The 26,923-nt window shown below is 38.7% G+C and overlaps 1 protein-coding gene across 1 annotated transcript; it reads left to right on the top strand.

The window, feature by feature from the left end:
* Positions 1-829: 829 nt before the first annotated feature.
* Positions 830-26,583, top strand: LOC140562313 (phospholipase B1, membrane-associated-like). The gene is made up of 43 exons (XM_072687848.1): positions 830-878; positions 2,705-2,766; positions 3,185-3,236; positions 3,440-3,503; positions 3,599-3,633; positions 5,091-5,166; positions 5,523-5,574; positions 5,674-5,751; positions 6,945-6,998; positions 7,122-7,192; positions 7,595-7,670; positions 9,386-9,490; positions 9,587-9,661; positions 10,176-10,226; positions 10,918-10,992; positions 11,242-11,302; positions 12,227-12,285; positions 13,207-13,280; positions 13,404-13,447; positions 13,976-14,084; positions 14,176-14,227; positions 14,874-14,954; positions 15,047-15,112; positions 15,658-15,758; positions 15,861-15,942; positions 16,029-16,130; positions 16,436-16,531; positions 17,268-17,339; positions 17,448-17,525; positions 18,167-18,227; positions 18,331-18,389; positions 18,977-19,044; positions 19,253-19,296; positions 20,383-20,485; positions 21,066-21,117; positions 21,773-21,853; positions 22,029-22,094; positions 22,202-22,296; positions 22,559-22,640; positions 23,597-23,701; positions 23,802-23,897; positions 25,109-25,183; positions 26,270-26,583. Exons 1-43 carry the CDS (start codon positions 830-832, stop codon positions 26,531-26,533), a joined length of 3,303 nt encoding a protein of 1,100 aa, XP_072543949.1. The 3' UTR covers positions 26,534-26,583.
* The last annotated feature ends 340 nt before the right edge of the window (positions 26,584-26,923 follow it).

Here is a 26,923-nt window from a genome sequence, read left to right as displayed (position 1 = left end):
GAGTGCACTACTTTTTTATTCCAAGTGAGCATGTTTTATCGAATGGAAAGTTATCTAACTTCATTTATTTAGAGGAAAGCAGATGTGTAAATGATTAGTGACAGTTACTCTTTAGCTCAGGAACTTTCTGCTTTCTGGACAGTTTTACATGCACTTCAGAGCGCACACTGCTAAGCACATAACCACTATACTTAGTAACAGAGGGACAATCACAAAATTAATTTCCTGGATTTCTGAAAATCAAGCTGCTCTCTCACTTCGGATCTGAAAAAACCTACAGGTGTTTGTGTTCAAGCTTTTTTTTGTGAGAAGATGACTCAACACTGTGGGTCTAAAAGGATGTAGATGAGCTGTTCAAGGAGCTCTTAGTGAGAAAGGTAAACAGTCAAATCAAACTGCCGAAGCTGCTGCTTTTCTCAGAACAATAGACACCAGCCTAGCCCAGGGTCCAGACCTCAACATTGTTGAGAATAAAAGCTGTAATAAAGGTAAAGCTGAACACACTAAACACTCAAAATCTAATATTATCTTGATTCTAAAAAATAAATAGCTCTTCGGTTTCAACATCATGATCACCCTTTTTTCTTACTTAATTGAACAGTAATTGTTGTCTTCTTTCTTTCATCTCTCTCTCTCTCACTCTTGGTTGTCTTTCTTTATCTCACTCACGTGTTTTCTTCATTGATTAGCTATAGATAGGTCTCGCTCCACCTTCACTAACGTAGCCTCACCTGCTGTATAAGACTGAAAGAGTCAGAGTCACAAACAGGGCTGTGGAAGGCACATTTGATCTCTGATTGGACAGTAAGCAGCGGTCAGTAAGAGCATCATGGACACCTGCTGGACTGCCATGCTCAGCCTTCTTTCTTTTCTCTCAGGTTTGTCTTTTACTTTATTCTCACTTTGGAAAATGGATTATACATGCTTGTACATTCACTATATGATCAGTTTTGAGGTCACCTGCTTTTCCACATTTCTTCTGAAATCACAGGTATCAGTGGTAGTAGAGTTTGTCCCCTTTTTACTCCAATAACAGACTCTACTCCTCTGAGAAAGCTTTACTCTAGATGCTACACTCCGTCACTCCAGAGGATGCAGTTTCACTAACTCCACAGTCCATGGCTTTATACATTTTTCTGCGGCGATGTTCAAACACAAGCTGTTCCCTCGTTAGAAGGGGGATCTGGATACTTTTGGATGTATAGGGCCAGATTTATGAATGCACAATACATCATGCAAAATATGTGGCTCAGTGTACAGTACAGTTACAGCACAGTTTGTTTTATCAGCACTGTCTTTTTAACGGTGCTGTATTTTTATAATACTTATCACAATCCAAATGTGTAAGGTGTCATTTATAAAGCAAAGATGTATAAATAGTAAACATGTGACTTTTTTCCAAATATAACATACTTACAAGCCTACTTACCACCCTGTTATTTTTCCTCAGAATGAAACACACTGATTTTACCTTTATTGGTGGGCTTGTGAGAAAAAATATCCAATCAGCCCCTCTTCAGTCGGCCCAGCACTATCTCTGACCCTTTTAGCTTTGCGTCCATCTTTTACTGAAATGCTTTTGCTAGGCATTTGGATCTATGTACATTTTGGGGGTGTCTAAAAATGAATTTTGGAATAGGGCCCTTTTTTGGTTCTGGTGGATTTTCTTTTAAATGAGGTAAATGAAACACTATTTCCACATGACTTCAAACATATTATTTACATTTTTCAAAATTGAAAGAGGTTCAGCTTTCCACTGTAGGGACCCTTTAAACAGTGAGCTCAGTCTACTGGGAAATTCTATGTCTGAACTGTACAGTTTCCATATCAGGGGCAAGAAGATGACAAGGAATAGCTCAAGCATGTCTTATCTTTTATCAGCCTATAGATAAGTGCATGCTTTATTGCCACTCAATAGCAACTCACCAGAGAGAAACTGACAGAGAAAGGTCCTGATATTGCTCTGTGATGACTCTCACCTTACATGTCTTGTTTTTTTTTTCACTCAAAGTGGGTCATGTCTCTTTTCATTTCACCACATTTTACAAACAGAGTCAACTGGTTTTATTCCATTCAAATCAATACTTTGAATAAACCATTTTGATTTAAAGCATTTCAGTTAAAAAAAAACCCAGGTTAATTGCTTGTTATCACATTAAGCCATTTTTCAAGGTCAACTGGGTGAACCAGAAACATAATTCCTGTTGGTCCACCTTTTGCTGGTGAACAGCTGGAGACATGTAAGCCCACCTGATGCATAGTTTATGTTAACCATCCTATAGCCCATCATCAGTAGTTGGTTTTTGACCTCAGATGCTGATGAGCTGTTCTCGTCTGGATATTTTTGGGTGGTGGACTCACTCTCAACGTAGCAGTGATACTGATGTGTGTAAACCCTGCAACACTGCTGTGACTGATACACTTTTACCAGCACCAAATAAAGTAGTGTCGATGGCACCGCTGTGCTGAGAGTGGGCCGAGCAGAAACTGTGCAGTGGTCAGAAACTGAAGGAGGACAGATAAAGTGTGTAGCAACAGCTGGACTACAGTGTGTAACTGAACACCTGTGAAGCAGGACTAGGAGGTAGGAGAGTTGAAGAAGTCTTTTGTAGTAAGTGACCAGTGAGTGGACGCACAGAATGTTTCTAATGAAGCAACCGGTCGAATCAATCTAACTAACTGAAGCTTGTTTTCTTGTTTTCAGCTTCAGTGTTGGCGAGCGGTTCCTCTTTTCCTCAGAGTCTCCATAATGACCATGAAACACAGGTGAGTACAAAACAAGCTTTTTATCTGCTTGTATATATATATATATATATATATATATATATATATATATATACACGTATATTAGGTTTTCTGTACCTCGTCATTTAAGGTTTGACAGTCACCATTTATTCCAGATGGGGTCAATCAGATATGATATGTTTAGTGGCATCTGTCATCTGTATCTGTCATCTGTATACCCATACTTCCATTTCTTTCAACCTGCTTAAACCTCATATATGCGTTCATTAAGGTAGCGGAAATGTTTATGCGGTTTAGGGTGCAGTGTGGCTTAGTATGATTTATTAAAACTAATAAAACTGTTGATGAATGTTTTGTTTATGTGTATATTCACACTAACACGCTTAATCTCTTCTTTTGCTTTTTTGTCCATCAATGTGTGTGTGTGTGTGTGTGTTAGCTCTCCTGGCCTTGTCCTCACATCCCTGTTCACACACACACTGCTCCTTCCGGTAAGCCTGCTGCAATCTGCAGCTGTAAGCTAATACAGTGGCCTTGAGTGTAGTAATGGTTTAACCTCAGATCAGATCAGTCCAGATCATGCTTACAGTGTTTCAGAGAAAGTGCTGAGTGCGCGTGGTTCTGCTGTAGCTCTTTATGCTGTTTTGGAGTTGAAGGTCTTCTGTAACACTTTAATAATTCTGTTCCACTGCAGTTCATTCTCTGAGGCCTGAAGACATCGCTATGCTCTCTGCTGTAGGGCTTCCAGACAAACCTGGGTAACACACACACTTGTAGATGCACTCACTTTCACATACATACTCACTCACACATATCAGAAAAAATATATAATTTTTCCTCTGTTTCTCTGCAGAAGTGTAGAGACTGTCATCATGAAGCAGCTGCATGGTGAGCTCCTGAACATCCATTGCACTGCTACATATCAGTTCTAATGAACCATATATATATATATATATATATATATATATATTTCGGGGTCACAGTAGATAATTCATAGGAGATGTTGAGAAATTCATGGTTGATACTGAATAGTAGATATGCAAAATCGAATAATTTATGGGACATACTAACTAATTAACAGTAGATACTGAATAGTCAATAGTAGGTACTGAATAATGAATCATTCCTGAATAATTTAGATACTGAGTAATTAATAGACGATACTGACCTATTCATAGTAGGTACTTATTGATTTACAGGAGATGCTGAATAATTCATAGTAGATATTAAACAATTCATAATGTTTGTTATTAAAGTCAGTGGCTTCCTTTGGATCCTCAAAACGATGAGAATGTGTGTAAGGTAGTGTGATTTTCATTTCAGTCAGAACCTGGAAATCAGCTGGCGCTTGAGACCCCCAAATGGCACTTTTCTCCATGCAACAGGGGACATGTAGTGTGGAAGCCCTCTTGCCTCTGTAAAACAGAGGTGACGATTTCTCAGCTCGCTGTCAGATCTCATTTCGAGCATGAAGAAAGTACCCCCTGATGATGAATAGCCACAGCTCATCTACTTCTATTAGCATGATCCAGCTGCAGCTTTCTATCCAATTTAAGCAGGTTTCAAGCAGCAGGGCAACAAACTCTGTTACCAGTGAACTCCCTGATCTAGTCATAGTCTATAGTAACAAAGGAGTAATGGCGCTATTAGTCAGGCCATCTTCTTCCACCACAGGCATAGCGGCTTCAAAAATTTTGGTACGAGTCGACGGCATTGTGGTCAATAAAGAAGCAACCAGACAGGTTCCAAAACATGCAAGGCCTTTAAATAACTTGAATTTAAGCCATAGAGCATTCATTATGCTTTTAGCCAGAGATCCGGGGTGTAGAATAAAGAATATCTCTGAATCAGCTGATTTCCAGCATTTGGCCACTAATCAAGGCTGATAACATTACATTACTTACCACTGATGGGATGATTGTGGGTGATTATCGGGGCCTGTGTTTATGGCTGATCTTCGGCTGTCAAACTTCTGAAGACAGAACTTTAAACAACCTCAGTTTCACAATAGTGAGATAAGCTACAAAGAAATAGGGATAGATAGCAGCGAATAGGTGTAACATATAAACACATATGTTGTTTGACCTCTTTGTCAGTGTGTGTGTGTGTGTGTGTTGTCCTTTTTTCAAAAATAATGTTTTAATCTGATTGTAAAATTCTCCAAACTTCACCAACTGTCTTTTTAAACACAGAAATTGCCTACAAAAAGTCTGTCATTGTCCAAATACTTATGGACCTGGCTGTAGGAGATTCACAAATCATGTGTAGAGCACATTGTTTATAGGCACCTTTCTGTGTGTCAGATAAATCTGACAGTTGACCACTCTCTGTCATTTCTTTTTCAGAACTGATGTCCTTGTTTAGTCCAGAATTGATCAGCTTGTTACCTAAGGAGGTAAACTCTGATTATGAACAGTACAGGTAAGTGCCATTGCCACTGATAAACTGTGTCTTGTGTGTGTGTTTGGGTGTGTATGCAGTCAGTATTCACTCTATTAAAAAAATTCACTTCCACTAACTGTCCACTTTATTAGAAACACATACCTTGTACTTCCACTAACTGTCCACTTTATTAGAAACACATACCTTGTGCTTTCACTCACTGGCCACTTCATTAGAAACACCTACTTTGTACTTCCACCCACCGGCCACTTTATTAGAAACACATGTAGTTCATCTGTTGCTGCACAGTTTGCTTCAGCCCTCTCTACCCCATTCAGTGTGTGTGGGTGTGTGTGTATATTTGTGTGTGTATTTCTTCTCAGTGCTCCCTGTAGCAGTCTGGTGGCTCAGGCTGAAGAGGCAGTCTTTCTCCTGAATGCTCGGCAGGTGAGTGTGATTTTTACAACTGCTCTGATAAACTCAGCCATCACTAAGGAATTTTCATAATGTTTGTCCTGACTGTCTTTCTGTCTGTCTGTCCATCAGCCCATCCATGCTGAGAGGGACTGGAAGCTGGTGCTTCTGTTTGTGCCGCTGGACAGGCAGTGTGTGTGTGCTGAGCAGGTCAGAAAGAAAGTCACACACAAGGTTTAAAGGATGTTTCCAGCCCTTGGCAACTTAATCTATACCTGTCACTTCTGTAGTATACCATCAGCACATAACACACTTATCTTAATGATTTGTGTGTGTTATTGTTTACAATTTGTAGTGGGTCGTGTTTCTGTTGTACTGTTTTGCACAGTGAGGCCAAAGCTTGGGAGAATAGTTCAGCCGTACATCCTAATGGAAGCCTGTAGTCGCCAGTTAGCATGTTGCTGAATAATGCTAACCAGAGACTGTTTACTTTCATTCACTGTTAGCAACATTGTCATTATGCAATAACACAATCCCCTGCTTTATTGAAGATGCTCAGTGTTGCACTAGTGTACAGGAGAAGGACACTGATAATGGTCTCCTCCAGCTGTAAGCATACGATTTTGTTGCATGAGCAGCTGGCCGTTAGATTCTATAATAAATACTCTGACTTTCTGTTCTTTACAAAATACAGACCAATATAGTATGTAGTGAAGAAGACATATTACATCTATTTATCAATATATTGTTGGCGGTTGCACTTTTTTTCTCATTCAGCATCCGCCCTGCCAGCTATGAGCTGACTGTTTATTTACTGTCTAATATTCTAACATACATCCCAGACCTTGTAATAGGATAATCAGTGATCTATGATGTGTGATCTTAATGTTTTGGCTCATAAACACGAACCTATTGGCACCACGGCTAATGTCGGGCATGTGCTAGAGGGGTATAAAGGCAGCATTGAGCTGTGGAGGAGTGGAACTGTGTTCTCTGGGATGATGGTGGTGCTCCATCCAGTTCTTTTGGGGATGAGGTGTGGTGGTAATCATCCAACATCCTGACATCACTAACGCTCTTGTCACTGAATGCAATCAAATCCTTACAGCAGTGCTCCAAAATCTAGTAGAAAGCCTTCTTCCCTGGACAGTAGAGACAGTTTACTCCAACTAAAGCAGGATAGACTATTTTTAATGCCCTTGATTTCAGAAGAAATAATGAATGAGCAGGAGTCCAAATATTTTTGTCCATATTTGGTTTTCAGGTAAAATGAACAAAAATGAATTCAATTCAGAAATGTTTCCATACAGCTCTACAGTGTAACATGCATGACATTTTTGTCTATTTTCTTTTTTGTTGATGACGTCTTAACAGACTGATAGTGTATGTGTGGGTTTTTCTAGGTCAGTCTTTTAGTGGAGGAAGTGGACGCAGCTCTGCAGGTCCTGCACTCTCAGGTGTGTATCTGTAGAGAAAATGACACCACACACTACTGCTGTGTTTCTAACTGCGGCCTGTAAATGATTGTGTGTGTGTGTGTGTGTGTGTGTGTGTGTGTGTGTGTGTGTGTGTGCTTACAGTTGGAGAAGGCCATGGTCAGTGTTGTTCTCCTGGACACTCAGTCTAACACTGGGTGTCTCCGACAAAGCAGGTGATTCTTAAACTAATACACCTTTACTGTCCAGCCTGGGCAGGAAACATGTAGGTCCTCACTGTAGCTACACAACACATACACCCTGTGCAACAAGCACAGAATGTAGAATATACAACAATTTACATCAACCATAGATGAGTAACATTTACAAGCATTTTCCAGCACAATAGATCAGACTAGACCCTCATCTTCAAAAAATAAACAGGGACTCATACAACACAACATTCACATTTCTGTATGTTGTCAGTTCATAATATTGTTCATAATATTGTACAGAACCTGAAGATAAGTGTTTTCAATGTGGGACATCCAGTATACCAAGTGTTTCCACTCTGTATGAATTACTAGTGTGTGTGTGTGTGTGTGTGTGTGTGTGTGTGTGTGCTGCTGTATTGACAGAACATGCCGTTGCCCATCAGTATACTCCTCTGCAGAGCTTCGGTTGACCAGAGCGATATATTCTCATGTTCTTTTGGTGAGACTCTGATCAAATACACACATTCAATAGCTATGAAATACATTCCAGCAATGGGAGTTTATGGTGTTATTATTATTAATGATTTCTGCAGCACCTTGTGATTTACACTTTGAAAGTGCAATATGAATAAAAAGTTATTATTATTAATATTATTATTATTATTATTATTAGAGAAGGGTAAAGTAGACCGAGGTCATCATATTTGGTAGTTGTGACAGACTGGCTGAGGCAGGCTGCATGTGCAAAGGTTCTTTATTAGGGCTAAGGTAAAACTCAACATCAGGACAGGCAGGGGTCAGATAACAGGCAGGCAGGTATATCATAGGCTTATCTATACTCCAGTAGCAAAAACAAAGAGCAGTGTGTAAAAAAAACACAAACAAACAAACATATGGCAGGATCAGATAGTGTCATTGGTAAGACTCCACACCAGCACACAAAACAGGGGAGCTTAAGTGGAGTCCTAATCAGTCCAGAGATGAACTGTACCTGTGTACCTGGCACAGAGCCTCACTGAGGCCAGCAGAGGGAGACATTACAGTAGTAAGGCCCAAAGGTGTAAAGTCAGTGCCCATATTGGCACCAGAGCTATGCAGAAAAAAAGTCAGAAAAAACACACTCTTGGCATAATAATTGATTTTGACTTGGATTTTTGTATCCATGTAAAACTATAGTCATTTGTAAGACTATAATCAGAAATGTACAGCTTGTTCAAAAATGCAGCTGCAAGAATGGTCACAAGAGCTAAGAGATCTGAGCATATTACTCCAGTCCTCAAGTCATTGCACTGGCTACCAACATGCTATAAAGTTCTTTTATTTGCCTATAAATCACTGAATGGTCTTGAACCATTGCACCACATATTTCTGATATGCTAGAAGTATATGAACCCAATAGGCTACTTCGCTCGCTTGGGACCAGTCAGCTAGTGGTGCCCAGAGTTAGAATTGAAACAAGGAGAAGCAACATCTGGCTATTATGTTGAACAATCTCAGAGATTATGTTGAATATGTTTAGCACTTATTTTGACATCAGATCCTATTGTTTTATGTTTTGCTGTTAGAAATGTAATGTGTGAAGCACTTTAATCTAACTCTGGGCACCACTAGCTGACTGGTCCCAAGCGAGCGAAGTAGCCTATTGGGATCATTACTTGTATGTGTAACATACTTGGTGAAATAAAGAGATTCTGATTCTGATTCTGATTCTGATTCTGAACCTGCCAATGTGCATGAAAAATCCTTTACCAAGAAAGGTACCTTTGCCTTTAAGTGTAGTAAAATAACTGTAGTCAACAGCAAGATTTTAAACAACCAAAGCAGCTCAAATAAACATTACTTAAGCACAGAGAATACAGTCCATAGACTGTGTTTTTTCTATTTTTGGATCATTTTACTGCAAAATAACACACTAAAATTTCAAAGTCAGAGGAGTGAGCTACAGTGACACAGTCAAGGAGCTAACCCAAAACAACAGAAACAAATAAAACCCAGAAAAAGAATCAATAGCTGAATATTAATTATTAAATGTGTCTATGTGTCTATGTGTCTATGGAGCACATACAATCCTTTCCTCACTGAAATACTGAAGTGAAAAAAGTTATATCCTTGAAGAAAACTCATAAAAATACAAATCTATCAGTATTTTACTTGAGTAAAATAGAAGTATTGTTTGCACACCTCTGATTATCAATATCATCTTGCTGCTTTCAGGAGTCTTTAGAGCAGCACCTAGTGGAGAAACAGTGGTACAGCAAGAGAGAAGACTTCACTGTCCAGCTCCAGAGAGTTCCTCTATCTGACATCATCCTCAGCATGGTGAGCTCAGTGAGATGGTTACAGTAATCTCAGAAGAGGATAAAGTGTGTAACTGTGACCTGATGTAACTGAGAGCTGCTCTGTGTCTTTATAAAGGATGGCGGTGTTTCAGAGGAGAAGCTGGAGTCACACCACACATATAAGCTGGTTCTGCAGCTGTGGGAGAACCTGGTACACCAGCATAATTACACACACATTCAGAACAGAGTTTGTGAAAGATTTGGGGACCCCTCAGCTTCTTTTGAAAAATGATGAAAAAGGCAGTGCTTGATGACAAAGCAGCCTTTATCTAAATAATGCTTTTACACTTGTTTCTTTTCCAAACTGTTCAAATACTCTGTCACTCTCCATGTATATGTAACATTTATCCAAACATGTATCTGCATTTATTATTATAATTATCATTATTACAACAGCTACTTAGAATAAATCCTGTTTACATTAACTTACATTATTTTTTATATATTTTAAAGACATAGTAGAGATGTCTGGATGATATATTGAAACTATTTTATATTGAAACTATTAAGTGGTTTAAACGTAAATGAAATATTATGAGATCGAGCTTTCTATTTAATCTTATTTCAAACTGATAGAAAAAAACTCAGTATTAAAAACACAATATTTGATAATATGACAATATGCAAAAACAATAAATACACTATTGTTATGTATTATTTTTCAGCTCCAGTCAGCCGGTGAGCAGGAAGATCTGGCAATTCGATGCCCAAGTGAGGTAGGCCATACTTACACAGCACCGTGGGGTACAGCATGTCGCTGCTGTCCAATGAAAACCATCTATTTCCATTTTTGCTTTGAGTTTTGTCCATGATTTGAACCATAGCTGCTCTGTTCACTGTGTAAATAATTCTGGATGAATAGACCAATAGAAATGCTCTAAAATAAACTCTTATCTCCCATTGACTTCCATTCAAAGTTAAGAACGTTTTTGCCTTTTCTCCTGTGAAGTCACCATTTTGGACATACATGTTTTTCACTGGACAGTGACGATATCATTTCTCTGCAGACTTTTCTCTTCATCCGCTACAAAAGGTGGAAGAACATGTGTACATCATGTTTGAGTAGGGCAGAGTGGACTGACCCTGAGTACTATTTGTGAGAGTGTTAAAGCTCTGAGTAGCTGCTAACGCCAAATACTGTTATACAACCCAGTGTGGCTTCATGCCAGTACTGTCACACCAGGGATTTAGTGAGATAAACGTCTACTGTGAAACACGTCTACACTGCTACAAAACAGAAGCCCCAGACAGTTTGGATAGAAATTATCAATGTTTGAAAAAAAGTCTTCATCTCACTTGTTATGATGCCTACATCCATGTTAGTTTGTGCCTCTGATTATATTAGGTATGATTCTCCAAATTGCATTATGTTCATGTGCAGAGCTCTTTATTTCTGTTTCTGAACAGGATCACCCTTTCCTCAGAACAGAGAAGAATTCCCCATCTGAAAGCGGGCCAGAATCCAGAGCAGATATCGATGCCGTAAGTCAGCCCACATTTTACTCAATTATACATTCAGAATGTGACTCTGCTTCACACACTGCATCTGCAGGGACTCAGTATGCAAATGTGAACCGTATCACACTCCTCATAGTCACTACTGTAACTGCTTTCATTATGAAGAACAGAATTAATGAGCATTAGAAATCCTAATGATTCTGAAATACTGCTCCAGGCCCTGAATGCTCTGTTGCTGAAGGAGGGTTTGCTGACGTGTATGTGTGTTTGTAGGTTGTGGGGACTGAGATGCCTTGTAAAGACTTGAATCCCTCCAACAGTCCACCAACATCAGGTACATTCACATCTGCATATCTGCAATAATCTACCGTACATATCCAAGATAACATTTTGTATTCCTCAAACTTTCAGTTCTTGAACCTTCTTCTCTTTGGTCATAAGAATCCCAATAGAGGTCATTTACACCAAAAACCAGGGGCACAACTTCACATTTCTTCATGCAAGGTCTAGTGTAGATCTTGCAGTGATTGAACGGAAGGCCACTGGCCTACATCTGGCCTTACAGATATATTGGGTAACATTTATCCTATTTTAGATTATATTTAGCCATTATGCCCTATTTTAAACAGCCTCGGTCTCATCTTTTAGAATTAGTATTCATATAAGTGTTGTGCAACCTAGTGATGGACTCTAGACCAGCTAAATGTAAAATGGGCTGACAATAACACTTTATCATCAGCCGTACCTGTCTGCCAAGAGCAGAGCGGCACGGAGAACAAAACATGTTTTCACAGTGTTCCTGTTTTTTCACCATCTGAGTGATAGTGTGGCAGGGATTTTTATAAGAGCTTGTAGTGTCATACTGTTCTGTGATGTTTCCTTAATCGTTGGGTTGAGAAACAATCATTCAAAATAAGGCCTCTTGCTCTTCTTTGTGTTGCCTGTGTTGCATATCTGCACTGTTTCTCAAAATGTTATCAATCAATGAGGACATGTTTGGTGTCTTTTGCACTGTTCCTACCAAACTAAGGGATAGATTAGAACCAAACTCTGTGAAGGTGTTCAGTAATCTCTAATAGACTTCCCAATTTGGTTTCTGACACTGTATGACACACTTTTACGTATAAACATGGACCGAAGCACGGAGCTAAGAGTTAAAAACAATTAGCAACCACCATAACGCCTGAATATCACCCATGCCTGTGCTTATGTTATGGTTTTACAACATATTAACAGTAACTGTTTCTGGTTTCTGTAGTCCATGCTTTGAGGCCAGCTGATATCCGAGTGGTGGCAGCAATTGGGGATTCTTTAACGGTGAGTGCATCAGCTTTACACACACACGTGTTTGTTTACAGCAAATTTATATTTTAGGCCTATGCTAGATCAATGTGGCTCAAACGAAGCTAGTGGAGAACCTGCTAGAAGGAAGACCTGGTTCTCATGAACTGTTATCTGCATTAGCATCTGTGGCTGAAGTGTCTTCTAACAACTGCGGTGGTAGAACACAGTGAAGCCACTCAGCAGTCATTACAGTGTGTAATAACATGAAGGCCAAAGGTGTCTACATCTCACAAAGATGCAGTCATGTAAACAACCATGCTAGATTGTAATGGTCTGACTAATGTCCCTTATTTAAACATGTGGTCCCAACATGACTATACAGTAAATAAATAAATGTCTTATTCAGCTCATGTAAATGTCTGGCTCTAGCCCAGTGTTTTAGACTAAGAGCCTGGTCAGAATATTGTGTATATAAAATATAAATATAGCTATTCTGATTAGGCCCTCAGAGAAGAGCAGTAAGATACAGACACGCTTGAAAGGAGCAGAATTCTGCATTGTGATACATTGTATCAACACAGCATTAAGGCCAAAGACATGAGCAGTCCAAAACATTAACACCGCCATGTTGAAATTGCTGCTGTAATGCTCTTTGGATACAGAGTCACATACTTACAGCAAATGTGTCAAACTGGGTTACTTCCAGGCCACAGGTCTGCAGAGATCAGTGTTCTATCTTATAAAGCTCTAACATTCAACTCATGAAGGCTTGTGCAATCTGCTTTGGTGTATTCTTCTCAAGTGTTAGCACAAATAGCTTAGCTTTTATAATTATTATTAATATTTTCATAGAAATAATTACATTTTCTTAATGAATGAAATCATTTTTCCAGGAATGTGAGAAAGCAAGATGTCTCTTTTTGATGGCCAGTGTATTTTCATCTGTGTGTGCAGGCTGCAAATGGTGTTGGGTCATCGCCATACAACCTGCTGGATGTCCTGACGCAGTACAGAGGCCTGTCCTGGTGGTGAGTGACCAATCCTTAGAATGTCAAGATATACTTTTTTTATATGAGGCCATGCAGGCACACAGTAACTGTTCTATGGTTTTAATTATCGCCCCCCTTTGCTGTCCTCTCTTGTGTTTTCAGTATTGGAGGAGACCAGAACCTCTCTACAGTTACCACACTTCCCAGTGGGTCATCATCCTCATTCCATCTATAACATTATCATAGAGGGATAATTCAGTATACATTAATTAATTATAAATAATTCAAAGTTACTCCTATTTTCTACCATTTTATTGGAAATCCCTACCTGGTACTTCGACTCACTGGCCACTTTATTAGAAACACCTACTTTGTACTTCCATTTACAGGCCTCTTTATTAAAAACGCCTACCTTGGACTTTCACACACTGGCCACTTCATTAAAAACACTTACCTTGTGCTTCTACTCATTGGTCACTCTATTACAAACACCTACCTTGTACTTCCACTTACGGGCCTCTTTATTAGAAAGACCTGCCTTGTGCTTCCACTCACTGGCCACTTTATTAGAAACACCTACCTCATACTTCCTCTAATGGGTCTTTTTTTTTTAGAAACCCCTACCTTGTACGTCCTCTCACTGGCCACTAGAAACATTCACCTGTATGTAAGTTTGTAAGTATATAGCAGTAAGTGTGTTATGCTGTCTTTTTCTCCTCTGTGATGATGTACAGACATCCTGCGAGAGTTCAACCCTGCATTGACCGGCTTCTCTCTGGGAAAAGGTAAACAGGATACATCACAGGCTTTCCTCAATCAAGCTGTAGCGGGAGCCACCAGCGTGTGAGTGTGTTTACTTGAGTTCTCCATGGCTTTCTCTAATAATATCTGTATTTGTGATGAAAAGTCAAGGTGAACTGTTCCTCCTTCTTAGTGACATGCTGAAGCAAGCTCAGACCTTGGTAAACAGGATGAAGAGTGACTCTGTAAGGAGAACTTACACCCTTTCTCAATCTGATGCTTATTGTTTTCTTGCATAATTGAATTCTTGCATGATTTAGTTGTTGGGAATTAAACAAAGTTTATCTGATTGGGTTTGGTTTTCATCTCTCTGTTCTAGAAAACCATACTCAGTCAGATGTTTTCATGGTGGTGGTGAACAGAACCAGATATCTGAGGCGTTTAATCCCTTAAAAAGCCTAGGGCTCGCCGGTGGGCCAAAAGTGTACAAACTTTTATTACCAGAGAATAGCCCCACCAGTTTCTACAGACTTCACTGTAGTTACTGAATAATACACCTTAGTGTATAATTAACCTTGGAGTGTTAAGGGGCTCATACCTATAAAAGCTCCCTTACAGAAACATATTACACCCAGTGGTTCTGAAAAAGATATCATGCTGTATTCTTTCAGATTTGCCACAATTTTATCATTATCAGTGTTACATACAAAACTCACTGGTTCACTGGTGGTTTTGGATGATAGCTAAAATGACTTGTGTTGTAGTCATTGGAGACCCCTGGTTCATATCACCACCACTGTAAAGAAACACATCTGGCTCATATTGTTAAAATGTTCATTAGTTTTACTTTTAATTTAAGCTTTTATTATTTAATTGTTTTTGTCTGTGCAGAGGATAGACTTCCACTCTGACTGGAAGGTGATCACCCTGTTCATTGGAGGCAATGACCTCTGTGACTCCTGCCACAATGCTGTAGGTCATTTTACCAACCATCTAGTAGCAAACTTTGAGTAATCACACAGTGAAGTTCAGGCTGTTATTATTTGCCCCTCTGTGTCTCACAGGTGCTGTATTCTGCTGAAAACTTTGTGAAGCGTGTCCAAGAGGCACTGGACTACCTGCACAGTGAGGTCAGATCCTTAAAATTCTCAGTTATTTACATGTAAAAACTTCAGTATTACAGGGTGTTCCTTCCTCTCCCCTATTTCTCAGTGCAAGGCTAGTCAGTGTGGTCCCTCTGTTATTTATATATACTGTGGCATTGTGAAATAGGAGAGTCCTGGCTACTTTGTGGGAATTGGAAATGACTCATTGTGAAGAAAATTGGGAAAGTTTTAAATTAGAGAACCTTCCTCTTCTGTAAAGTCAACATTTCAGAGATTTTTGTTTGATTGTTATGACAGCAATACAGTATAAACTCATATGTAACAGTTTGGTTGGCTCCCCTGATAAGTTTAGTACATCAAGAATGGCACATTAATGTGTTATTTTTCACAATATATCAAATGCACTAAATACTAGCAAAAATTGCTAGAAGATTTGTTTTGTTGTTTACTTATATACAGTATCTACCTGTCTATCTGTCCATAAATCCATCGATCTCTCTATATTACCCCCCCCCCCTCTCTCCCTCTCTCGCTCTCTCTAACTCTCTCTTCCTCTTTGTGCCTCTCAGGTTCCTCGAGCTATAGTTAATCTGGTAGAGCCTCTTCATATCATCCCGCTGAGAGAAATGCACAAACACTTCTCTCTCAAATGTCCCACATGGCTGGTGCGGTGAGTGTTTTTTTTGTGTGAGGAAAGTGTGAGGAAAGAAAGAAGTTCTAGTTCTAGGCAAAAAACGAAGTAACTTAAAGTAAAAATACTGTTTTTCTCCAGAATCATCTGCCCCTGCACTCTTTTACCTAAAGATGGATCAAAAGCCCTGCAGGACCTGGAAGATCTGAACAGAGATTATCAGGTACACATACATTCAGCAGCTCATGTATGTGTGTGTGTGTGTGTGTGTTTACGTGTTAATTACATTATTGTTTTCTTGTCTTTCAGAGGGGTCTTTTGGATCTGGTGGAGTCGGGCCGTTATGACACACACTCTAACTTCACTGTGGTGCTGCAGCCTTTACTGAGGGATATAATACTACCAACTAAGGTAAGGCACACACTTACACTTATTGCTGAATAATTAATATAACATTTTAATTAATATAAATCATTACATTTGAAGTATATAATGATTCAAATTTACAGTATTTGCTGAAAAGTTAATAGTAGATACTGAATAAATCATAGTACATACTTCCAACAATAGTTCACAAGCCTTACACTTCATAAGGGAATAATTATTCACTTTTTTAGTGTTAGAATTAGTGTTAGAATTAGTAGGGAACACAGAGAAATTTAAAGGGGTTTCGTCTCAGTTTTAGTGATGACAGTCACTCTCTCTCTTTTTTGCAGGATGGGTATCCTGACCGCTCATATTTCTCTCCAGACTGTTTCCACCTTAGTCAGAAAGCTCAAACCCTGATGGCCCGTGGGCTGTGGAACAACATGGTGAGTTACTTTGCACACATGAATCCATCTTCTACCGCTGTTACTACTCCGTACCATAAGCTGTATAGATACATTAGTAATGTTGGGAAATTTGGGACATTCTTAAAAAGAAGAAATGCAGAAAACCCCAAAACATCTGAAATGCCTGCAGCATGTTTGTTTAGATAGGTACCACCAAGATTAGCTTGAGTTCTAACAGAAAGAAATAATCCTTATCTAAAACATGACACATTATCTGCCAAACATGATGGAGGCACTGTTATAGCATGGGCATGTATGGCGGCCAATATTAGTAAGGTCATTGGTGTTTGCTGATGACGTGACTGCTAATAGAGTTACATGTAGAAATTAAAGGCAAGCAAAGTGTCTCAAGGCAGGAAACTCATGGTAATGTTAATAACATTTGGTGATGTCCATGGGTTACAGACTTTAGGCCAATATTGATGGCAAAAGGATTTGCATCTAAGATTTAAAAATACTTGTGATGTTATATTGTCCAATTACTTTTAAACCAGTAATATGGCAGGCACTATGCAACGAAATATGTAATCATATTACAGTTAGTGCAATATTGTTGTTAATACTGTTCAAATCCATTGAGGAAAGCTTACAAATATAGGGTCGCTGTCCAAATACATGGACCTGGACTTGACTGTATAAACTCCTACTACTATTTAGAACAAAAAGGTAGAATCTACTTTGATTTATCTCTCTGTTTTTCTCACTCTCTCTTCAGCTGGAGCCACTGGATTATAAAACCAGCTCTGCAAATTTCTCTGCAGGTCTTTCTGTTAAATGTCCCACTAAGGTAACCCCATCTGACCATCTCTATGGTTAAATTACACTGTAGATTTGCAGAATTTCATTTGACCGTGGTTTTAATCCTGTGTCATTTTCATTTGCTCTTTTGTTCCAGGCTGCTCCCTTTATTCAGACCTATGAGAACAGCAATTACACTTATAAAGACCCAGAACCAACACAGCCCCCTGTCTCAGTAAGTAAACTGAGACACTGAGGATTAATGATTACAGATTTAATGAGCAAGAACCAACTGACATCTGAGCTTAAACCAGTTCTAAAACCTATACACAGCAGATCAAGGGACTGATCTTAGCTCTATTTCAGCCAGAACTGAAAAGGGCTTTAATTTAATGGTAAATTATTGGATGTTATTTTAATTGATAAAGCTTAAAATATTAGGTTCTTGTTCTCTTAAATGTATCAAATATAAATATTTAAACAAATAATAAAAATAATATGAAACTAAATATTTTCAGTTGATGAATGCATCATGCATTGTGTGCATTATGTGGCAGACCAGGAGATTATTGCATGATCAAACAAGCTACACATACACAAACGTTGTTGTTATTTAATGTACAGCAGCTGCTGACATACGATTTACACTAATTACATACCAAATTAAATCATTTCAGATATATTTATTCAATATTTCAAGTATTTTGGTGATACCAAGAAGTTATTAAATACTAATATACAATAATCTGTTAATAACTTTTGCTCAATCTCTGCATCTCAATGTGAGTTGCAGTATGAACATATTTGAATAATCAGAATTACAGAATGACAGTGGACCCAAACAGCAGCTGAACTATAATGAATTGTTTCCTTCAGAACTGGGGTAGTGACTTCTCCTGCAGTGACACTGAGCCGTCCGTCAGTTTGCCAACTTCAGGTGAGAGAATGAAAGAGAATGGTTTACTTGTTAAAAAACAAGACTACTACTGAGCATTGCCTGAATAGCCACACCACCGCACTGATTTTACTCTCCTATTTAGTTCACAGGCTGCGGCCAGCTGACATCAGTGTGATTGCAGCGCTCGGGGACTCTGTAACTGTAAGTTATATAATTAAAATGAGACACAATATAAAAAAAAGAATTGGTATTTTGTACTCTACTATATTCCATACATATTGCCCTGCGTACACATGCATTTGACAAGCTAAGAGATACAGAAAGAAGCATGTGGACCTTCATATTTTACCCAAATGCTACATATTGCTGCTTTAAAGATTACAACATCATTTATTTGTTCACATTTTACTAATACATTTTTTGTGTGGGTGTACAATTACAGAACCCGTCTATTCTTCCTGCTTGTTTGAAGTCTACTGTTAATATTGAATACTCCACAATTAAAAAAAAAGCTTATCAGATGCAAAAAGAAAAAAAAGAGCATAGCAGTTTGAAGTTTGAATGGATATGACTAGGTTTTGGCTAGTGTTTATTGGGTTTTTTTTGCATTTAATGAAGTTATTATTATTATTATCATTTATTAAATGTTTATATTTATGAAAACCCCTGGCCGTGAAATGGACAAGTGTAATGACGCTGAGATGAATCAGCCCTATTTGAGAAGAGAACTGATTACAGCATTTATATAGCAGTGATTGTTCTGATATTCAGCTGTGTGTTTTCCTCAGACGGGCCTTGGGGCAAAGTCCCAAAATTTTGCTCAGCTCAGCACAGAATACAAGGGCGTATCCTGGAGGTAAAACACACACAGTCGACCCGAAACCGTCATCATCACAGCCCCACATTCATCAGTGCCACTGAGCTCTGTAATAGCTTACATACAAGAAAATGCCATTCGTGCACAAATGAGAATTCTTGTGAAATTCATCCCTACATGCTTATCTAGGACCAGTGGTCAGTGTGTATGAACATATGAATAGTAAGTAATGTCTGTGTGTGTGCAGCATCGGGGGCGATATAGCACTGGAAACGACAACAACACTGCCGAGTGAGTTTAGACCCAACTTTCTCTGTCTCTGTCTCTCTGTTTAACCCCCCTCTCTGTGTCTCTCGGTCCCCCACTCTCTCTTTCTCTCTCTCTCTCTCTCTCTCTCATTGTCTTTGTCTCTCCTTCTTTCTCTCACTTTCTGTCTCACTCTTTCTCTCTCACACACACACATACACACACCCGCTCATGCTATTTTCAATGTCTCTCACTTGTCCTGACAGGTTTGGATCCACGATGCTTTAGAAGTAGATTGCTTGTCAGTGATTGTTGAAGTTGTTGGGAGTGAGCTTTACACACACAGTAACTTTTAGTGCTGTGTGATGATTCCTTCACCAGAATCATTATAATTACAGAACGAAAATGTGTTTATTGTTTTATGAGTTATGTATGAGTTTTTTTTTCTAGTTTTATCTGCAACACTTAATAATGCATTTTGGAACTATTGATTTATACTGAGACGGCTTGTGGTCTTGGCCACTGGTCTCGCTACAAGACCAACTATGCTTTAAATATATTACACCCACCTCCACTGACTTCCACTAAAGCACTGCAAAAAAACACAAGCCATTGTATCCATTCTTGTTCATTTTGCTGATTGAATCAGACAACAACCACATTGGTGTTTGTTAATGGACATTAGTGATTTATGATATATAATTAATAACAAATGTATAACATATACATTAAGCAGTGTAGTAAGCTTCATAAATGTACAAACTCTAGAATTCAGTTCCAAAGAGCATTTCTGTTGGGGAATGGCTCACATGTAAATGGCCATTAAAACCTTCTGAAAGTAACAAGACATTTGGACTGAAAAGGAAATGAATAAAGACTTATTCAGTAAGTAATGGGAAAACCTACATTTTGTAGGTATGAGAGAGAAAGACTGGGTCCACATATGAGAACTTTAAGGTGTAAGGATTTAAAGGCAGGATCTCCAAGAGGACTGTTTTTGATCTGTTTTGAGCTTTTGAAATTTGGTCTCTACTCGACTATTTATACCCCTGGACTCGACAAATGTGGTCTTAACTACAATCTTACTTAAAACACCACACACGCCCAGCTAAATCTTTTTTTGTGTTTCAGATATCCTGAGGAAGTTTAACCCGTCTCTCCAGGGCTTCTCCACGGGAGAGGGCTCATCTGCGAAGAAAGGCTTTAACATGGCTGTGGCCGGAGCCAAAGCCTAGTGAGTGCACATATCTTGATGATAGTAATATAATAATAATAGTCATAAATTTTGTTTACATGTGTGCATTATCATGGCCATTACCTGAAGTAAAAAAATAAATAAATAAAGTAAAATCCTTTCAAAGAATCTTCACTCTAAGCCCTCCTGTACTGCGTTATTATGCATGTATTGATTATTTGTGTTTATGAGCCTGAATTTGATTTGAATGCTTGATTTTTCCACTGCAGTTTTGTGCTCTGATGTCACTGATTATTGATTCATCTAAATGATATATACTCTTTATGAACTTAATCAGCTGATAGAGTGAAGACATTACGGGACATGTACAGTGTGGGGGTCACTTTATCTGCTTATATGGTTGGATTTAAAGTTAATTTTGTGTCAAAAGTGTCAAACACAATAATATAAAATAACTGAATCTATAGCTTATTTGGTACAAAATCAACAGACACAGAACAGCAGACCAGGGAGGAACTCGCATGAAGAAATATGTAAAAGTTTTATTGGCTCTGGCTGTTTCTGAAAATTTGTTTATTAAATACGATTTACTAACTCACATCTCATTCTGATCCACCAGTGACCTCCCAGCTCAGGTCAACACACTTATTCAGGCTCTGAGCACCAGTCAGGTAAGTGTTCTACAGTATTTTCAGATTTTTGTGAACAAAACACAGGTGCTTTTATCCACTGTTAGTCGAGTGTACATTGTAGAATCGGCAGAGACACAAAGCAACAGCTTAAGGACATTATGACATTAAGTTTTTAGATTTAGATAAACAATCTCAACTATTCAGTCACACCATTGAAGTACTGATTCAACACTTATATAGAAGAATACAGTGCCAGAATGGCATCATTGCCCATTGTAATAGAAGAACTGTAGATGTTGCTTAGAACATCACTTCTCAAGTATTTTTCAGTCAGGGACCCCTTCCTGTGTGACAGAAATCATCTGACCCCCACAGAGTTACAGAGTGTTTCTATTACTTACTAGTTTATATAGTTAATATTGGCTCAGATAAAAATTGCAGACCCCCTGGCTATATATCAAGGATCTGTGGGGGTTCCCAGATCCTTCTTCGAGAACCATGGCTTTAGAGAATCATTTTTGTAAATGAGATGTGTGAATGTTCTTTTGTGTGACTGAAGTCTTTAAAAGGTTCTTCACACTCACACATCTCTTTTGATTCTATGTAATGATTCACACTGAATGGCATCATTCAACCATAAAAATCTTTTTTAAATTAATAACAGACTGATTATAATTACATAACTTTCCTCCAGGTTGTGAATTTTGAGATGGACTGGAAGCTGATTACTATGTTTATTGGGGGTAGTGACCTGTGCCACTACTGTTCAGACCAGGTATGTTCTTAGTTCAAGAAAACTCCTTTACTGTTGTGACTTGGATAACTCCACTCTTGGGTAACTCCCATATGAAAAGCCAATAAAAAGATGACTGATAAACTGTGATCTAATACAGTAATTAAAGGAGTTATGTTAGACTTTAAATCATTCATTCATTCCTTTACTTATACAGAACAACCTGTCACCTCAAAACTACAGTTACCACCTGAGGGAGAGTCTGGATCTGCTCTATAAAGAGGTTAGCAGAGGGATTAAGCTAAGCTGTGTATCAAAAAGAAGAAGTTTTTATTGTTGCATTTATCATTTACTTCAAGATAATCTATTGTATCTGTCATCTGGATTTAGGTTCCTCGAGCATTGGTGAACGTTGTTGCTGTTCCAGAGATGGATGGATTAAGGAGGTCCCAGGGAAAGTCTTTGCCTTGCGTGTTTATCCCCAGGTTTCTGCCAGATCTTTTCTACAACAAAGATTTCCCCATTAAGCTTCATAAAAGCCTCTTCACAAAAAGTTATTACACCAAATCGTAATGAATGCACTATTGCCTTAAGTGTAGATATGTAAGGGCTAAGCTAATCTTCAATGAGTTAATAAATGAGTTCAATGAGTCCATCTTTGTCTCACAGTCTGGTCTTGATTACAGTTTCAGGGGTCATGGAGTTCACTGAAGTGTAACTCATGCCTTATGTGTTTTTCCTCCACAGTGACAAGTGTCCTTGCCTAATGCTTCCAGACGACAACTCTTTAGAGCTGACAGAGCTGAAGTTCATAAATCAGCAGTATCAGGTTATTCCAGAACTCGCAGCACTGAGTGTTGTATTCTGGGAATTCTGATTTCTCATATTTGTGCAACTTACAACATGGAGCCCAGGGAAAAGTCTCTGGATAGAAAGCAATAGAAGAAAGCAACAGTCCATGCAAGACAAAACAACAGCAAGACTGTAGACTTCAACAAGAGTGCAGACTTTACTCATGACAGCCACAACTTTTACTCCCACTGTTCATACAACTTGACTAAATAACAGCGTGGCTGAGATACACAAACTGAGGAAGAACAACACCACAAACCTAACCTAAAGCGCCAGTCATCCCGAACCATAGCATACTGCTGCAACGCGCATAATAAATTTTTGTGGTCCCGTATCTTAGCTTTGCTGACTTTGTGGAAACAGACATTGGCTTTGACATTCAGGCAGTGTATGTACCAGTTTTAGTAACAGAGCATCGTTGAGCACCAAATACACAAAAATGACCACTGCCGGATTAACGTGTGGACTAGGTGAAGAGTTGAAGCTTCAGGACCTCACAATGCTAAGCCCCTGCAGGGCCCTCAGGTCCTTTTGTTTTGCCCATTTTACCCAGCATGTTCACTTTGTACATTCTGGAGTGATGTGGAGAGTATCAGGAGTTCTGTAGGTTAAAATAGGATGATAGGAAAGATCCAGTCGTGCTCACTCAGTTAGCCCTGATGGTAGATAATTAGATTAGATCAGGTGAGGTTTGGACTTGAGCATAATTGTTGTGTTGCAGCAGTGTGCACAAGACACACATGACTTATATTGTAACTTAGAAACATGCATATTTGTAATAACCAGTAATATAACAATATTACACAGTAAAACACATTCTGAATATAATTGTATATGACATGACTGTAAGTCCACTATATGAACAAGAGTTTTTATGGGTTATAAAGTGCCCAGAATTAACTGTACTCTCTCTCTCTCTCTCCTGCCTGTCAGACTGTAACAAAGCAGCTGTTATCTGGGGGTCGATATGATGGCCGTGAAGATTTTGCAGTTGTCCTTCAGCCTTATCTTCTAAACACAATCATTCCTCTATCTTCAGTGAGTGTGTGTGTGTGTGTTTAGCTCTTAACTGAGACTGTGTTTTATTTCTCCGAGAGGTTGTAAATGCTAACAGTGACACGTCTGTTATGTGTTCTAGGATGGCAGTCCTGACCTGAGTTATTTTACACTAGACTGCTTTCATTTAAGTGAACAGGCACATGCTGAGATGGCTATTTCCCTCTGGAATAACATGGTAAGAGCAATTGAAAAAAAAAAACAAAGAAAAATGGTAACCCTGGTGTGAACCGTATCTCATAAGATAAAGTATGTTATCTTAATTCATACTATCAAATATTGGAATAAAAATAATATTGAAATATTAGGATAAAAATAATCCAGAATACATAGAAATCTTAAACTCTACAAAGAATACAAGCACACCAGTAGCACTACACTTATAAAGCATTTACAAAGGTTCAGCATGAGTTTACTTTTTGGTTTTCATAATTATTGGGCCCTAAATACCTTCTACAAATCTAATAAAGTCAAAGAATAAAAGGCTCTGTGGCATACCTCTTCTCCAAGGCCACGATGATCCAATAGTTAGCTTAGCACAAAGGCAGCATACACACCGGTTCAGGGTCTCAAAACATGATATACTTATGTGCAAAAGTATCCAGACACCCTTTCAAATCAGTGAATTCAGCTACTGGTGCCTACAACACTGACTCGTGCATTCGGGTGCAGCTTGTATAATGCTGATGCTGATCATGCCCCCCCCAAGCATTGGGCTGTGAAGCAGTGGAACTGTCCAGCTCCATCAAATGCCTTTGGGATGAGCTGCAGTGGCAGAACTGATCAACATCAGTACCTGTCCTCCCTGGTCCTCTTGTGTGGCTGAATGCAATGAACATCCTCCTCACATCAATTTTAGCATCTAGTTTAAAGTTTTCCCAGTAGAGTAGAGTCGATTACTGCAGTAACTCTCTAATTCTATGCTTGATTTCAGAAGAAACACTGAAGGAGCAGGTGTCTACAAACGTTTGGACATATAGAGTATCACTTTACCTGTTGACCTGTTACCTGTTTACCTGAGGGGTTGAAATGTGCTGCTATTCTCCTACTCAAAAGAACAACATTCACCCCCTAGTATTATTGCCCCCCACCCACCCCTTCCATCCCCTTCAGATGATTGTTATGTATATTCAGTAAACATAATGAAAGTTATAATCAGTAAGAAACTGAATCTGATTATTTCTATGCCCTAAAGAAGTCAGCACGTACCTCCCACCCCAGAACCATTTGAGAAGACAGTCCCTTTTGAAACTCGACCACTGACTGTAACCTAGCAACAGTGTCATTATCGCCTTGAACGCTAATAATACATGTCATTAATAAAACTGTGGTATCATTAAATTACTACATTTGTGTAAAACTGACTCGCTGTTTGTGCTCTTCCTGCAGCTGGAGCCGGTAGGGAAGAAGCAGGTTTTCAATAACTTCACTCACGACCGCACAAAGATCCGCTGCCCTTCAGAGGTGAGTGTGACCCAGCTTGCTGTTACACCTGCAATAAAAATAGCCTCAGTAACTCAGTGTGGAGCTCGGGGTGACCAGGGAATTAAGGAGGATGAGAACTAGTGAGTACAGTGTTGCACAATGAATAAAGACGGAGACTTAACAGATTTAGACTAATTCGGCTTATTATTATTTTATTATTCTGACTGTTTTCTCTGAAAACAACCATTCAGTTACACAAACAACAGCCTTGTGACTTTTCTTAGCCACAGAAGTCCATTTGCTGGGCAGCACTAATGCCAGCGTCAAAATGATGGCCCTACAATCATAAAGACAGACTTTAAGGCCTTAATACAGTTGAATGCAGAAATGTGTGCACTCTGGTCAGATTATATGTGTTGTTAATGTTCTCACATCCTTCACAGACAACATCTGTAGATTTTGATACACAATTACTGCTTCTGTACTGACATTATTTACAGATAAAGAAATACACTAAGGTTATAATGCATATATGAAAAATTACAAATTATTAATTTAATATTTATATTTGTTTAAGTTCAAAGTACAATGTTTTATTTGTCACATACATAGTTATACACAGTAAAACTAACAGTGAAACGCTAGTAGTAGTTTGGGAAACTATACTTTTTTTTACTTAGAATATCAATAAAGCATTTCTATGATTTACATTTTCTTTTGTAAGTTTGTTAAGGACAACCAGATTATTACCATAACAAACAGCATAATAATAATAATAATAATAATAATATAAACTGGACAGGACACACATACACATATATACACATTGATATCCATACATATTAATAACAAGACATATCCCCTTACATCATTTACATGTCATTTACACAGGGGTGTCCAAACTATTGCACTTCTAGCCTATGACTGTTTCAGATATTGTATACTGCACATGACGTTCCTTCACTCAAATCCATCACTTCCATTTATTTCCAATAAAATAAATCACATCAACAGAGTCATGTTCAGAAGTGTGTGTATTTATTAATAAACATGTAACATATAAAAATTATAATACACTCATGAAGGACATGTAGACAATTTAGGCTGTGCTGTTCTTTATTGCAGGCTCATCCGTTCATTTACACTAAAATGAACAGTTTTCCAGACTTCAGCACCACTCCAACCCCTGTTACCACCTCTTTGCCCACCCCCCTACCAACCCAGTGCCCCACTGCAGTGCCCGTCTGGGTGCCTGCCGTGTTTGGGGTCATTGGTTTACTTCTGGGCTGGGGGATCACGTGGCTTGTCCTGTGGAGGCGGCTTAAGAAGACGAACGCTGCAAAGGAGCATAAAGAGAAAGAAGTAGAACTAAAGGGAACCAACCTTTAACCTTTGACTTTTGGCATGGATTAGCTTTTAGCACATCCCAGAACCCTGTGTGCGCATATGCTGCTGTGCTGCACCCAACATAACCTGAACTTTAACCTCAAGAGCCAAAACATCAGCTTGTCCAGCTGGACAAAACAACCTGAGTTATGCAAAACTCTCTTGAAACGTCTTGGGTTCATTAGTTGGGTTAGTTCTGCAGTTCGAGAATGATTATCCAGCAATCATAAAAGTGACATTTACAGCCTTAATATGTAACTTATGAGACTTTTTGTACAGTGTAATTTCCACTATTACTGTAAATGACATGATTTTAATTTTTTATTTATAAATGTGGTCTTTTATGTTTAATTAGGCAGAAGATTTAGAGTAACTTGATGTGGTGTTCATGAT

This window comes from Salminus brasiliensis, chromosome 1, assembly GCF_030463535.1.
Source record: "Salminus brasiliensis chromosome 1, fSalBra1.hap2, whole genome shotgun sequence".
Taxonomy (NCBI): Eukaryota; Metazoa; Chordata; class Actinopteri; order Characiformes; family Bryconidae; genus Salminus; species Salminus brasiliensis.
Note: the sequence above shows the minus strand (reverse complement) of the source record. Positions and strands in the feature narration are given on the sequence as shown.

What these genes read in the sequence shown, in the direction of transcription:
- LOC140562313 (XM_072687848.1), top strand. Translation starts at nt 830, where the DNA reads ATGGACACCTGCTGGACTGCCATGCTCAGCCTTCTTTCTTTTCTCTCA. An exon ending in CTGACATCATCCTCAGCATG is followed by an intron (nt 9,491 to 9,586) that starts GTGAGCTCAGTG and finishes GTCTTTATAAAG; the next exon opens with GATGGCGGTGTTTCAGAGGA. An exon ending in TTTCCCTCTGGAATAACATG is followed by an intron (nt 23,898 to 25,108) that starts GTAAGAGCAATT and finishes CTCTTCCTGCAG; the next exon opens with CTGGAGCCGGTAGGGAAGAA.